General features: G+C 43.7%; 1 protein-coding gene across 1 annotated transcript in view; it reads right to left on the bottom strand.

The window, feature by feature from the left end:
* The window catches only part of LRMDA (leucine rich melanocyte differentiation associated), a 944,373-nt gene extending 935,487 nt beyond the window's left edge, over positions 1–8,886 (bottom strand). Inside the window, exon 1 of the mRNA XM_087701792.1 lies at positions 8,730–8,886. Within this exon, the coding sequence (XP_087557918.1) occupies positions 8,730–8,759 (30 nt within the window). The 5' untranslated portion in view covers positions 8,760–8,886. The remainder of the gene's footprint in view (positions 1–8,729) is intronic.
* Positions 8,887–15,368: the final 6,482 nt, after the last annotated feature.

The raw sequence follows: 15,368 nt of genomic DNA, 5'->3' as shown, positions 1-15,368 counted from the left end.
TTTGGCCACCTAATGAGAAGGAAGGACTCACTGGAGAAGAGCCTAATGCTGGGAAAGATGGAGGGCAAAAGGAGAAGGGGAAGGCAGAGAATGAGGTGGCTGGATGGAGTCACTGAAGCAGTCGGTGTGAGCCTAAATGGACTCCAGAGGATGGTAGAGGACAGGAAAGCCTGGAAGAACATTGTCCATGGGGTCGGGATGGGTCGGACATGACTTTGCAACTAACAGCAACAACAACACTTGCTGATGTTGTCCATCCATCTTGTTTTAGGTCTCTTTTATCCAGTGAGATCCATTCTACGACTGCTTTGGTCCACCTGACATCAGATCTTTTTGCTATGTGACCAGCCCATTTCAATTCTTTTACTCTTTGGATGGCATCTCATATTTTCATTTGTTCTCTAATCCATGTGCAGCTCTTTCTATCTTGTCTTGTAATGCCGAGCATGTATCTTTCCATGGCTCATGGCTTTTGTGTCAACTGTGAGGTGAGTGTCCATGTTTCACCCAGCATATGTTAGAGCAGGTAACACACCGATCGAAAACTTTTCTCTTCATGCACAGGGTGAGATTGTTCTTGAAAATTATGCTTAAAATTACGCACATATCGAAATGTGCAAGAAAACAAGCTCAGAGAGCACCATACATCAGTGGTTGAAAGTTTAAGGGAAAATACAGTATATCTTTGAAATCTTCCATAAAATTTATCATGAACTTAATAAGTAGCTTAAGAAAGTTGATCCAATGCTTCATTTTTCTTTAAAAAAATTCAGAGTGATATATTTTACATTTACAAGAATAATGTTGATAGGTTACTATTGGTTAGAGTTGTTTTAACAGCTAAGTAATCATACATTCAGTTCAAAGCTCTATTTTTTAAGGGCCTTGTGAAGTTTCCATTTGTCTCGGAAGCTCCATTACTCCAAGTTCCAGATAAAAACAAGAGAACAAGAATCAGGCAAGTTGTGTTTGGATGATATTTCATGTTCTCCAACATGCAATCGACTTTCCATGACAACTTGCCGATGCATCCCCTAACTTTACAAATTGTAGTTCAGCAGGTCTTAAAATGATTGCAGACCGATATTGTAGTATTTCATTGGCTTTAATCCATCCTTCTTCAGTAACTTTATCTGAGAAAGAGATCAGTGACTATAGAGAAATAGTTTCATGGTGAATACATGAGCGGAAAAAGAAAAAAACAGGGGAAAAAACCCCAGAGCTTCCGATTCTTCTGATTTTATCCCTTCCTGCTATCCTTTTTTACTACCTTAGAACAAAAAAGCCCAGTTCTTACAATATCCAGAATTACAAGGAGGAAAGATTCTTTTGCCAGGGATCTGAACGTCATGACTTTGAATTCTGCTCCAGAATTAATAAGGATTGTCCGGTCAATCCTCACCGCTTGAATCACTAAGCTTTTTAAAACCAACAAACAGCTCTTTTTTATATTGAATAATATAAATATTATATTTAAGAATATATAATCAATATTAAGAAATATTGATATCAACTTCTGTTACTATCAACCTGCCTTCCATTGGGGACCTGTACACTGCATGAGTCAAAAAGAGGGCTGTGAAAATATCTACAGACCCCTCACATCCTGGACATAAATTGTTTCAACTCCTACCCTCAAAATGACACTATAGAGCACTGCACACCAAGACAACTAGACACAGTGATTCTGGGTGGCTTGCAAAAATAAAAACAAACCATATAGGTCCTTTTAGTGATTGTCCAAAGTTACGACGCTACAGAAAAAAAGTGACATGACCGTTTCTCACACTTATGATAATTGCAGCAGCCCCATGGTCACATGATCAAAATTCAGACGCTTGGCAACTGACTCGTATTTATGACGGTTGCAGTGTCCCGGCATCAGGTGATCGCATTTTGCGACCTTCTTGACAAGCAAAGTTCATGGGGAAGCCAGATTCACTTAACAACCGGGTTACTAACTTAAGAACTGCAGCGGTTCACTTCACAACTGTGGCAAGAAAGGTCATAAAATGCGGCAAAACTCACTGAATTGTTTCAGTGAGCAACATAAATTTTGGGCTCAACTGTGCTCGTAAATTGAGGATTAACCTGTATACTCGGTGTACTTTGATGGCACAGTGGTTAGAGTGAAGTACTGCAGGCTATTTCTGCTGATTGCCAACAATTTGGCAGTTAGAATCTCACCAGGTTCAAGGTTGACTCAGCCTTCCATCCTTCTTAGGTTGGTAAAATAAGGACCCAGATTATTGGGGGACAATAGACTGACTCTGTAAACTGCTTAGAGAGGGCTGGAAAGCACTGTGAAGTGGTATATAAGTCTAAGTACTATTGCTATTTTCCTTCCTTCCTTCCTTCCTTCATTCATTCATTCTCTTTCTCATTCTCCTTCCTGTTGTGCAGTGATTAGAATGCAATATTGCAGGCTGACTCTGCCTACTGCCAAGGGTTTGATCCCAACTGGCTTAAGGTTGACTCAGCCTTCCATCCTTACAAGATGGGTAAAAGGAGGACCCAATTTGTTGGGGGCAAGAGCTTGATTCTGTAAACCGCTTAGAGAGGGATGTAAAAGCACTGTGAAGTGATAGATAAATCTAAGGGGTATTGCTATTTTCCTTCCTTCCTTCCTTCCTTCCTTCCTTCCTTCCTTCCTTCCTTCCTTCCCTTTCTCATTATCCTTCCTGGTGGTGCAGAATGCAGCATTGTAGGCTAAATCTGCCAACTGCCAGGAGTTCACTCCTGTCCGACTCAAAGTTGACTCTGCCTTCCATCCTTCCGAGGTGGGTAAAATGGGGACCCAGATTGTTGGGGGCAAGAGGCTGACTCTGTAAAACCACTTAGAGGGCTGGAAAGCACTGTGAAGTGGTATATAAGTCTAAGTACTATTGCTATTGCTATACAAAATATTTAGGCCCATATAATATTATTCCCCCTTAGAGCGATTACTACAGAATCTAAATTTCTAAAGGTTACTTTTCAAACAGAGTTAAGTATGCCTAAGGTATATAGCAGGGATGGCGAACATTTTTCACCTCAGGTGCCAAAAGCAAACACTTTAGAAAATGACCTACCCCGCCCTCCCAGAGGCCCTCCAAGGCTGGAAACGGCCCATTTTCCAACTTCCGGTGGGCCGGGTAGGTCCATTTTTCACCCTCCCCAGTCTCCAGAGCCTTTCTAGGAGCCTGGGGAGAGTAAAAATGGCCCAACATGCAAACTGGAAGTTCAGGAACAGACTTCTGGGTAGTTCATTGGGCTGTTTTTCTCTCTCCAGAGGATTCAGGAGGCTTCCCTGAAGCCTCTGGAGGGCAAAAAACGGCCGAAAATCAAGGCTGAAAATCAACTGGCCAGCATGCTCATGCGCGCTGGAGCAGACAGGCCAATGCTTCGTGTTCCCTCAGAAATGCCTCTACGTGCTACCTGTGGCACACGTGCCATAGGTTCGCCATCATGGGTAAACGGCTTTACTCTGAAGCTGGTATGATTAGAATAGAGACCAGCCTATTGTATAGCTGTGTGGTGTTTTCTTTTTTTTCCATTCTAGTTGAAATTGCCAGGATGTTTTATTTTCCTGTAGACCTTGGTCCCTTAATCCTGGCTGCTAACTTTGAATCAACTTGGAGAAGACCAATTTATCAAAAGCTGCAGAGTTATAGCTTTGCACACAATGTATGACTGTCTATGAACAGGTGGTGTCAAGCTTAAACAATGCATTATGGATGTAGAATAGCAGTGGGATTTGTCATCTTAGTCTAAATATTTTTTTTTTTAAACAGACGGTCTCCTTTTTTTTTTTAGACCAGCAAGGTATTTAAACCAAATAACCATCCCTAACTTGAGGACAGTGTTAACCTAATATTTCACTTTCAACAGTTGCCCTTGAAGAAAAATTCAGAAAAATATCTTATTCTTCAAGATTGTGTCCTTGTGGCTACAGAAGCACTGGAAAGATAACCCATGTAATGTCATTGTTGTTGTGTTGTTAGTTGCGAACCTTTGTCCAACCCATCACAACCCAATGGACAACGTTCCTCCAGGCCTTCCTGTCCTCTACCATCCTCTGGAGTCCATTTAAACTCATGCCAACTGCTTCCGTGATTCCACCTCATTCTTTGTCATCCCCTTCTTCTTCTGCCCTCAGTCTTTCCAAGCATTAGGCTCTTCTCCAGGGAGTCCTTCCTTCTCATTAGGTGGCCAAAGGATTTGAGTTTCCTGGCCTTCTAAAGAGCAGTCAGGGTTGATCTCCTCTAGGACTGACCAGTTTGATCACCTTGCAGTCCAAGGGACTCGCAGAAGTCTTTTTCAGCCTTTCTTATGGTCCAACTTTCACAGCCATACATTGCAACCCACTTTTGTTGGCAGGGTGATTCTCTGCTTTTTAGCATGCTGTCTAGATTTTTAACACGTAATGTTGCACTGCCCAATTTATAAGAAGATATGGCTATGTTTCTTTATCCCCAACTATTAATTAAATTTCCTGGTCATTCAGACTTTATATGCAGTTGCTGTTAGCTGACCAAATGGGAATCAATTTCTCTGTGGCCAATTTTTGTTTTATTGCCTATACAATTCATTATAACCAGTCCTACTAATTATTTATTGTTTTTTACCTTTATCAACTTTCTATTACTTCTTTAAGCAAAATGTTGGGATTGACCTTAGTAATGGGCAGAAAGCAATCCATGCATACAAAACCGTTATGAGCTTGGGAAAGAAAGCATGATGTTTTCATCATGAAGACATATGACAGCACATAAAATTCTGCTTTGTAGGGGAATCATGGAATATTCAAATCCGTGTGTGTGTGTGTGTGTGTGTGTGTGTGTGTGTGTATTTTCCAGCATAACTCTGGAACGCCTTGAGCAATTTCAACCATACTTGGTACACGGATGACTTACTCTCTGGAGACAAATACTGTGGGGATAAGACACCCCTAAAACCCCTCAGAGTGTGTGTTCAGTTAAGATACAGTCTGTTGTGCCTTAAAATGGCTTCTACTGTGCAGCGCAGTGGAGTTGCCATAGTAACAGATTCACAGTACTCCACAAGGGGACTCCTTCTGGTAAGGGGGAAAATCCAACATTAGAAATTACGTTTGGTCCGGACATTTTCCCCTATAATTAAATACCCAGACAACGCTGAGTTATCAGCTAGTTAAGGAAAAAAAGATGCTATGAATTTTTTTGTTCACTGTTGAAATGTAAGTTTGTGCAAGAAACTCTTCAACCTCTGGACTGTTTGGTTACTGAGCAGACTCTGCTGTTTATTTTTATTTATCAGTACCATAAATATGTAGGTAAAAGGAGAAAACACCCAAGGCTAATTTACATGTCAGGATTTTTAAAGTCTGCTGCAGATCTGAAAGCAGACAAGAATTACTCCCCCACCCCTAAGTGTGGGCAAACAACCTCTGTCCCCATCATGTTGATTCAAAGACTGTCTCAAAAGAGATTAAAGAAGGAAGAGCCTTGTTAACTCACAAATTGCCATCTTAATGGCTACCAACAGGCACAAGATTACCAAAATATCTCAAAATTGACACACCCTGGCTCTTTTATAAAGAAGAGTACAGATAGTCATCAAATTACAAGCATTTATTTAGCCACCATGCTAAGTTACAGCAACAATGGGGGGGAAATGATTTGTCACTGGTCTTCACACTTATGACCAGTCCTCACACTTAAGACCATCAGAGTGTCCTCACAGTGACATGATCTAAATTCAGATGCTTGGCAACCGGCGTAAATTTACAACTGGGGTCATGTGATCACTCTCTTCCCAGCCAGCTTCCCACAAGCAAAGTGACAAGAGTGACATTGGATTCCTGTCAAGACAATGTGATTCACTTAACAACTGCAGTCATTCGCTTAACAACCATGAAAGTATAAGGTAGGTTCCAAAAATCAGATGCAAATTCACTTCAACCGTTTTCTTGCTTAGCAATGGAAATTCCGCTCCCAATATAAATTGAGGGCTACCTGCAGATATTAAAAAGTATGAGTTTTTAGATTTTAGAATAACAGAGTTGGAAGGGACCTTGAAGGTCTTCTAGTCCAACCCTCTGCTTAGGCAGGAAACCCTACACCACTTCAGACAAGTGGTTGTCCAATCTCTTCTTAAAAACTTCCAGTGTTGGAGCATCCACAACTTCTGGAGGCAAGTTGTTCCACTAATTAATTGTTCTAAATGTCAGGAAATTTCTCCTTAGTTCTAGGTTGCTTCTCTCCTTGATTAGTTTCCATCCATTTCTTCTTGCCCTACTCTCAGGTGCTTTGGAGAATAGCCTGACTCTCTCTTCTTTGTGGCAGCCCCTGAGATATTGGAACACTGCTATCATGTCTCCCCTAGTCCTTCTTTACATTAAACCAGACCTACCCAGTTCCTGCAACCATTCTTCATGTTTCAACCTCCAGTCCCCTAATCATCTTGGTTGTTCTTCTCTGCACTCTTTCTAGAGTCTCCACATCTTTTTTACATCGTGGCGACCAAAACTGGATGCAGGGATTCCAAGTGTGGCCTTACCAAGGCATTATAATACATTTAGAATAATTTAGAAATGTATTCTTATTCTTAGAGAAGAAACCACTGAAAAGAATGCTATTGAATGTGCCACTTAAAGAGAGGCAATAAATTCCCTTTGGAGAGCAACAAAAAGCAACTTACACCAAGCTGTCATGTTGTAAGAGTAGCACAATACTTGTTTTGCAAACATCGTGCCTTAAAACCACATTAACATTCATAATTGACCAGAGCCACTTCCCAGAAGTGAATTGCTAGTGTAACAAAATAGCAATAACACTTAGACTTATATACCACTTCACAGGGCTTTACAGCCCTCTCTAAGCAGCTTAGAGTCAGCCTCTTTCCCCCAACAATCTGGGTCCTCATTTTACTGACCTTGGAAGGATGGGAGGCTGAGGCAATAGCAATAGCATTTAAGACTTATATACTGCTTCTTAGTTCTTTTACAGCCCTCTCCAAGCGTCTTACAGGGTCAGCCTATTGCCTCCAACAATCTGGGTCCTCTTTTTACCCACCTTGGAGGCGGGTAAGCCCGCCTCAGCAAGGCTGAGAAAACCTTGAGCTGGTCAGAATCGAACTGATGACAGTCAGCAGAATTAGCCTGCAATGCTGTATTCTAACCACTGTGCCACCACCAAGACTCCAGCCTACAGATCAGGAATATTCTAGGATATTCACTGACTTCAGAAAAGTCCTAAACCAACCCCACTACAAATAGTCCTCGACTTGCGACTACAGTTGACCCCCACATTTCCATTGCTAAGCAAGATAGTCTTTGGGGTTTGCCCCATTTTGTGAACTTTCGTGCCACCATTAAGTGAACCAGTTACAGTTGTTCAGTTAGTAACATTGTTGTTAAGGAAACCTGGCTTCCCCTTTGACTTTACTTGTCAATAGGTCGCAAAAGGGGACACTGCAACCGTCATAAATAGGAGTCAGTTTCCAAGCATCTGAATTGCGATCACATGACCCTGGGGATGCTGCAACCAGTCATAAATTGAGTTTTTTTCAGTGCGGTTGCAACTTTGACCAGTCACTAAAATAAGCAGTTGTAAGTGAAGAGCTACCTGGACATATTATGCAGCCATTAATCAAGGATTATTGTAGGATTGTAGCTGAAATCTCACTTTCATCCCGAAATCAACAGGCAAGCAATTTAACCCCATCTTCAATATTGGGAATCGTAATGGAAACGTTACGATGTCATTATTATTGTTTTAATTTAAAACTTTTTAACCAGGTGATCAGGTGACACCCCCCCCCACACGCACACATTGCGACCGTCATATATGTGAGTCAGTTGCCATGCGTCTCAGTATAAAGCGGGTGACCCTGGGGACGCTGCAGCCTCGTAAGAGAGAGGAAAAAACTGTCATCAGCCTCTTTTTTCCAGTGCCGCTGCAACTTTGAACGGTCACTAAACGAACCATCGTTTAAGTGTGACCAGACTCCCGGAAGGACTTCTCAACAGATGCTTTGTGGAAGAGGAGAGGAACGTCTGAATGCCCTTCGTAGCCAGGAAAACCCAGGAGCGGAGAGCGCGTGCGCGAGTCCAAACTGACCGCAGCTGTTCGGGAAAACTCCTGGATTTCCTCCTTCGCCGCCTTTTCCTCGCGCCCAGCAGGTTGAACCCCGCGTGGGAGGGAGGAAACAGGGGGGGGGAGGCGTGGAAAAGTGCGGCTGAGGGAAAAGGGGCGGCGCCAAGAGAAAGTTTGGGAGCGCACGTGCGCCTCGGGAGTAGCCAGAGGTGACTGAGGAAGAGGAGGAGGAGGGGAGGAAGAGGAGGAAAGGAGAGGTAAAGCAGGAGGAGAGGAGGAGGAAAGGGAGAGGAGGAGGTGGAAAGGAGAAGTAAAGCAGGAGGAAAAGAGGAGGAAAGGGAGAGGGGGAGAGAAAAGAGGAGGGGAGAAAGAGGAAAGGCGCAAAGGAGGAGGAGAGGAAGAGGGGGAAGAGGAAATTAGGAGTAAGGGAAGAAGGAGAGAAAGAAGGCGAGGAAAAGGAGAAGGAGGTGAGGAAGAAAGGAGGAGAGGAAAGGGAGAGGAGAAGGAGAGGAAGAGGAAAAGGAGCAGATGAAGGAAGGAGAAGGAGAGGAAGAAGAGGAGCAAAGGAGGAGGAGAGGGAGAGGAAGAAGAGAAGGAGAAAGAGGAAAGGGAGAGGAAGAGGAGAGGCCAGGCTGAGCGGGGAGCCAGCGTGGGGCGAGCGAAGGCACTTACTTGTGTCCCGTTCACCAGCCGCCCCGCCATGCCTGCGCTGCCTGTGCCCGGGCCAAGGACGGCGGGGCTGCCGGAGCGGCCGGTGGGGCGGGGCGGGGCGAGGGGCGCGGCCGGCCGGCCAGCTGTGAGGTGCCTCCCGGCTGAAGCCCCTCCGGGATGCCGCTTCCTGAAGACGGTCAGCTGATCGCCAGGCGGAAGAGCCGCTGCTGCCTGCGCTAGGCTGGCTGCTCGGGCGGGCGCGGCGCTTCGCTGCGGGCTAGGCCAGGGATCTTCCGGGTTGGGGGAGCCTCGGGAAGAGAGCCGGGGGCTGGCCTCAGGGGGGCTCCGTCCAGGCCCAGCCGGGATGGGATGAAGAAGGGGGTACCTGCCTCGTTTCTCTTCCCCCCACACACATTTTTCACTTCCAAGACCACCTCTCAAACTTTTCAAAAGTTTGAGGGCTGCCAATCAGAAGAAGACTGATCCATAGATGGTGCCCTTTGCATGACACAGCTAGTCCTCGACTTACAACAGTTCGTTTAACAACAATTCAAAATTACAATGGCAATGAAAAAAGCTACTCAGGACCGTTCTTTGCACTTAGGATCGTTGCAGCATCCCTAGGCTCACGGGATCAAAATTCAGATGCTTGGCAACTTTCATACTTATGACCATTGCAGTATCCCAGAGGCACATGATCCCCTTTTGCGACAAGCCAAGTCAAGGGGAAAGCCAGATTCCCTTAACCAGGTGATTAACTGATCAACTGCAGCAATTCACTTAGCAACCGTGGCAAGAGAGGTCGTAAAACGGGAGGGGGGACTCACTGAACAAATGTCTCAACAGCAGAAATTTGGGACTCAATAATTGTGGTTGTAAGTTGAGGACCACTGTCTTGCAAAGAGGAAGAGGGCTCATAATATACCTGTCCAAAGTACCAACTTTGTCAGGAAGTGGTGGTATCACACACAGTCTAAGGCAGTGATGGCTAAACTTTTTGTCGTCAATGTGTGCACAATCCCCCCTGCATGCACCCAATCCCCCACGCATGCATGCATAACACACACACCCCACATGCCCCCCCATCCCCCACCCATTTTTGGCTTCTAGGTTGGTGCAGGAGGCTTCCCTGGGAGACCTGCACCAACCTGGAAGCCAAAATGGGGCACAGGGGGGATGTCCACGCATCCCCTCCATGGCCCATTTTAGGTCTGGAAGGCCTGCACCAACCTGAAAGCCAAAATGGGGCATGGGGGTCTGCACGAGGCCCCAAAATACAATGTGAGTGCTGCATGCGCAGCAGAGATGCAAAGACCACCTGACTGGCTTGAGGCATGTGCACATATGCGGTGGAGCTGAGCTGGGATGACAGCTGGTATGCCCACATAGAGGGCTCTGTGTGCCACCTGTGGCACGCATGCCATAGGTTCGCCATCACGGGTCTATGGATAGAGGCGGCTTGCAAAAGCCCTGAGCCAGGAATCCAGATGTTTCTGGGCTTCGCCTCCCTACAGTATGGAGCAGCCACAAGCCGGAGTACTGTGAGAAAGAGAAGGAGGAGGAATGGAAGAGGAGGAGGGGAAGAGGAGAAGTGTTCCTGGGAGCCCCAATAGAATTCCCAGTCTGCTGATTGGCTGCATTCTCTTGACATCTGCTGCCCAACCTTGCTAGGGGTTGGATGCTAAGAAGGCTGAGTCTTGCTTTATAGATGGATGAGTGACCACCTCTTGTAAGACAGCGTGTAGGTAGTCTTCGACTTACAACAGGTTGTATAGTGACTGCTCAAAGCTACAACGGCACTGAAAAGAATCACACAACCACTGCAGCATCCCTATGGTCACATGATCAGAATTTGGACAAATGACACCTATTTATGATGGTTGAAGTGTCCCAGGATCAGACAGTCCCCTTTTGTGACCATCTGACAAGCAAAGTCAGTGGAGAAACCAGAATTACTTAAATCCATGTTAGAAGCTTAAAAACTGCAGTGATTCACTTAACAACTGTGGCAAGGACGTTCGTAAAATGGGGCAAAACTCATTTCATAAAGGTCTCAGTTAACAAGAGAAATCTTGGGGTTGTAAGTCAAGGACTACCTGAAGAAGTAGAAAAGATAACAGAAAGAGTTTCCCTAACTCTTTTAAGAAAATTACCCTACTTTGATATAGTGCCTAAGATGTAAAGCTAGAAACCAGGAGATTGTGAGTTCTAGTCCCATCTTAGCCATGAAAGCTAGCTGGGAAACTTTGACCCAATCACCAGGAGACTGTGAGTTGTAGTCCTGCCTTAGCCGTGAAAGCTAGCTGGGAAACTTTAGGCCAGTCACTCACTCTCAGTCCAAACCCCGCTCACAGGGTTGTTGTGAGAAAAATAGAAGGGGGAAGGATTATTATGTATATTCGTCATCTTGAGTGATTTATAAAGTAATAAAGGCAGGATAAAAATTGAATAAATAAATAAACTACATGGACGCTCCTGGAAATGAAACTGGATTGAGCAACATTGTACTTTTCCTCCCTTGGCATCTTCTCTCAATATATTACAACCAAAGCCGTCTAAAAGGTCCCAGTTATGTAAAAAATATCATGTTCCCCTCAGATGACACAGTTCTTTTTTTTTTCCTTTTGCATGTGACAGGAGGGAAGAAACCACTGAAACTGACAACTGTTACAATCAAAACTTGTCTTGGTTTTGTCCATGAACAACCATCAATTCTCAACTAAGGCAATATCACCAACAGACTCTGCACCAGTTCAAAAAGTGTATCGGATCTCTGTCTTTATTATTTGATTTCTGACTAAGCCATAGTCTATTTGAATTTTCAGTAAAAAGAAAAACTCTTACAAAGGAAATAAAAAATAATTTATCTACCTTGTCAACAACTGTTTTACATTATAAACAGACTGTGATTTGCCTTTAATTAGTCATTTTTGTTTTAGATTAACTTGTACATACATTAGTCCTTGATTGTTCAACATATTCAATCGAAATTATTTTTTTGTTTTTCTGGGAGATAAATCTGTATATTACCCTAGATAGTTTCAAGTAAGGCCTCCAATTTCTCAGACTATAAATAAAAGAGTTTATTATAGGACTCCTTAGAAGGAGTGCAGACATTTTAAACAGTTCTTAGAAGTACTAGGCATTAAAGGGAGGGCACACAAACACTTTATATTTAGGAATTGTATTTGTCATCACTTTCATTTGTAGATAAATTATAGATAAAGCAGTGTGAATAATATTTGAGAAAGGCAGCAAAGTAGAAGATGAATTAATGTGCATTTTCTATGCACTGAGAGAGGAAAAATATAACCAAGCATTAATAACCATTTCCCTGCAAATGTGTCATGGACAGATTCTTTTATTTCAGGATATGGATTCATGCTGGATTTACATTTAATATTGCATGTAAAGTAGAACTTCTAAAACTTTTAATGGTTCCTTCCTGAGATGCTGCTTTTCATAATATTTCTAGAAAAAATCACTTCCATTTGAATTTTCCATGGACAGTTTTTTCACTATGAACTTCAAGGGAATGGATAATAAGGCCCTCTTTCCATTGTAAGAACTGATCTTGACATATGACCTATAGGCAACCTGTCAGGCCCAAAAGGAACCAAGAACGACAACAGGAGTTACTTCAGAATAGTTTATTTATTGCTGCTCGCCTAGGTACAGGAATTTTGCCAAACCAAAGTGCTTATCTTTATAACTGTTAGATAAACCCTGTGAACTGAATTGAAATGAATGAGAAATTAATTGCACCAGAAGGCAAGATGAGAAGCAATGAGTGGAAACTAATCAAGGAGAAAACCAGCCTAGAACTAAGGCAAAATTTCCTGACAGTGAGGACAATTAGGCAGTGGAACCTCCAGAAGTTGTGGGTGATCCCAACACTGGAGGCTTTCAAAAAGACACAGGACAGCTCTTTCTCTGAAATGGTATAGGCCAGAGTCTTCTGCTCAAGCAGGGGGTTGGACTAGATGACCTCCAAGGTCCCTTCCAACTTTGTGATTCTGTGTTCCATGTTCCAACTGCTAGAGCTGGTCACTTTCATCCTTTTCTTGCATGTCAAAGATTCCAAGCTATGTTGTCTCTTTATTTCCCAGGGAAGAGCCGAGGGGTGAAATTCAGCAGGTTCTGACAGGTTCTGGAGAACTGGTAGCAGAAATTTTGAATAGTTCGGAGAACTTCCACATACCACCTCTGGCTGGCCCTAGAGGGAGTGGGAATGGAGATTTTGCAGTATCCTTGCCCCAGGAGTTGGGAGGGAATGGAACTTTTGCAGTATCCTTGCCCCAGGAGTGGGGAGGGAATGGAGATTTTGCAGTATCCTTGCCCCAGGAGTGGGGAGGGAAAGGGGATTTTGCAGTATCCTTCCACAAGAAGTGGGGGGGATTGGGGATTTTGCAGTATCCTTCCCCTGCCATGCCCACCAAGCCACGCCCAGAGAACCAGTAGTAAAAAAAATTGAATTTTACCACTGGAAGAGACCTTCCATTCTGTGACTCTAGACTTTATTCCACCATGCAGCCTGCTCTGATCTTTTTGGTCCAGAGGCCTCCTTGGAGGAGTGATTTGAAAAAAATGAACACAGTGCCAACTCCAGGCTGGAGTCTCACACAGTCTCAGCTGCCATCTGGACTTTTGTGACTCCTCCTTCTGAACACTCCTGTTTCAACTCTATGGAGGCCCACTCAACTCTCTAATGACTTGGTCCTCGGCGATCTGCAACATGGCAGTTTTGCATTCTTGGAAAGGATGTACCCTACAACTATTTTGATTTCTTGCCTATGATGTCTTGCATTTGCCCTACATGTTTTAATAATGTCACCCAATGAAATTGTTAGGGTTCCAAATAACATCCAAAAGTAAATCAGAGTCTAAGGCAAAGTATTGCTCAAAGTTCCAGTTTATTAAAAGATAAGGAAAGACAAAGAAAAAGAAGAGAACATGGTCCAATCTTCCACCGCCATGCTGGCAGTTCCACCCATCCAGTTCCAGTCAGGTGCAGAGACAAAGGATGATCTTGGCTTTCTAGAAAGAGTTTTGTTATGGCTGCATAATATATACCTCTGTACAATCCCCCCTCCCATTTTCCCACAATAGAAAATGCATAGTAGAATAACAGTGTGGCAGGCCAAAGATCCAAAAGAAAAGATGGCTACAGACCTGACAGGAATGTTGAGATTATATTCAAGATTTTCTTATTAAAATTTCTAGTCTTGACATAGAAATTTTTTGGGGGGAGACACCAAGGCCATATTTCTATCATTGAGAGCACACATGCATTGTGTGTCCATTATGGTTTGCATCATTATAGTAGTTTGCTAGAGAAGAGGTTAGTCTGTTCTCTGCTACACTCTATGTTGTTTCCACATCATAGTTGGGAATGATATCAGTCGCTGTAAAAAGCCAAAAAATATAACTTTTTCTACTAAGGCTATGTATATGGTACATGTTTTATCTTCCTCCTGAAGGTTTGCCTTCCACTGATCACTTTTGATCCATTCCCAAGGTCACAATTCTTCCTATTAAAATTTTTTATTCTTAAAGTATCAGAATCAATGGGCAGCATACAATTAAGAAGGGAAGGGAGGGAGGGAGGGAGGGAGGGAGGGAGGGAGGGAAGGAAGGAAGGAAGGAAGGAAGGAAGGAAGGGAGAGATGGGGAAGGAAGGACAGAGGGACAAATGGGAAGGAAGGGAGGGACAAAAGGTTGGAGGAAAAGAAAGGAAGAGAAAGGAAGAGGGGGAAGAAAGAAAGGAAGGGGATGGAAGGAAAGAAGGAAGGAAGGAAAGGAAGGGAGGGAGGGAGGAAGGAAGGGCGGGAGGAAGGAAGGAAGGAAGTTCTGCATAGGGTGTGTGTGTCTGTAAGAAAACAAGTTCAGAGAGTATCAAGGATCCCACAATTGGCATGCATATACACCAGGGGTGTCAAACTCAAGGCTCGCGGGCCAGATCCGAGGTGCTTAGATCTGACCGGGGGGGGGGGGGCTGGCCTGGAAATAGCAAAGGACTGGGCCGCAGTACCTAGTCTGATAGGAAAAACAGGGTGTGCCCCCCCCACACCCTGGAGACTTGTTTTGGCTGCCAGAAGGCTATCGAAACTAAAAACAAAACAAAAGGAGAAATGTTTCCTCTTTTGCATTTCAGCATGCAAGAAGGGACAGGAAAGGGGAAAGAAAAATAGGAAGGACAAAGAAAAAGAAGAGAAAATGGGAAGAGAGCAAGGGAGGAAAAATAAGGAAAGAGGGGAAGGGAGAAGAAATTAGAAGGAAAAGGGAAGGAAGGAAGGAAGGAAGGAAGGAAGGAAGGAAGGAAGGAAGGAAGGAAGGAAGGAAGGAAGGAAGGAACTCCTGCATAGGGTGAGTGAATTCTATTTTAATCTGAAAGAAACGTGAGGTTCTGGGCAAGTCAGAAAGCCATTTTGGGGAAACAGAGCTAAAATATAAACCAGCAACAATCAAACCATCATGTGCACCTTACCATCTTGCCTTCTTTTAGGAAAACAAGATTTCTAGAACCAAAAGACTATTGGCTTCCATGCCTTACAATAGCTAGCTTAGCCAAGCAGCGAATAGTTCACTATCTGAACTCTTTTACATTATATACATACATACATACATACATACATACATACATACATACATACATACATA

This window comes from Thamnophis sirtalis, unplaced genomic scaffold (assembly GCF_051295495.1).
Source record: "Thamnophis sirtalis isolate CommonGarterSnake01/CBP01778 unplaced genomic scaffold, rThaSir2_p1.2 scaffold_15, whole genome shotgun sequence".
In the NCBI taxonomy this organism is placed as follows: domain Eukaryota; kingdom Metazoa; phylum Chordata; class Lepidosauria; order Squamata; family Natricidae; genus Thamnophis; species Thamnophis sirtalis.
This window is presented reverse-complemented; position numbering and strand designations above follow the sequence as displayed.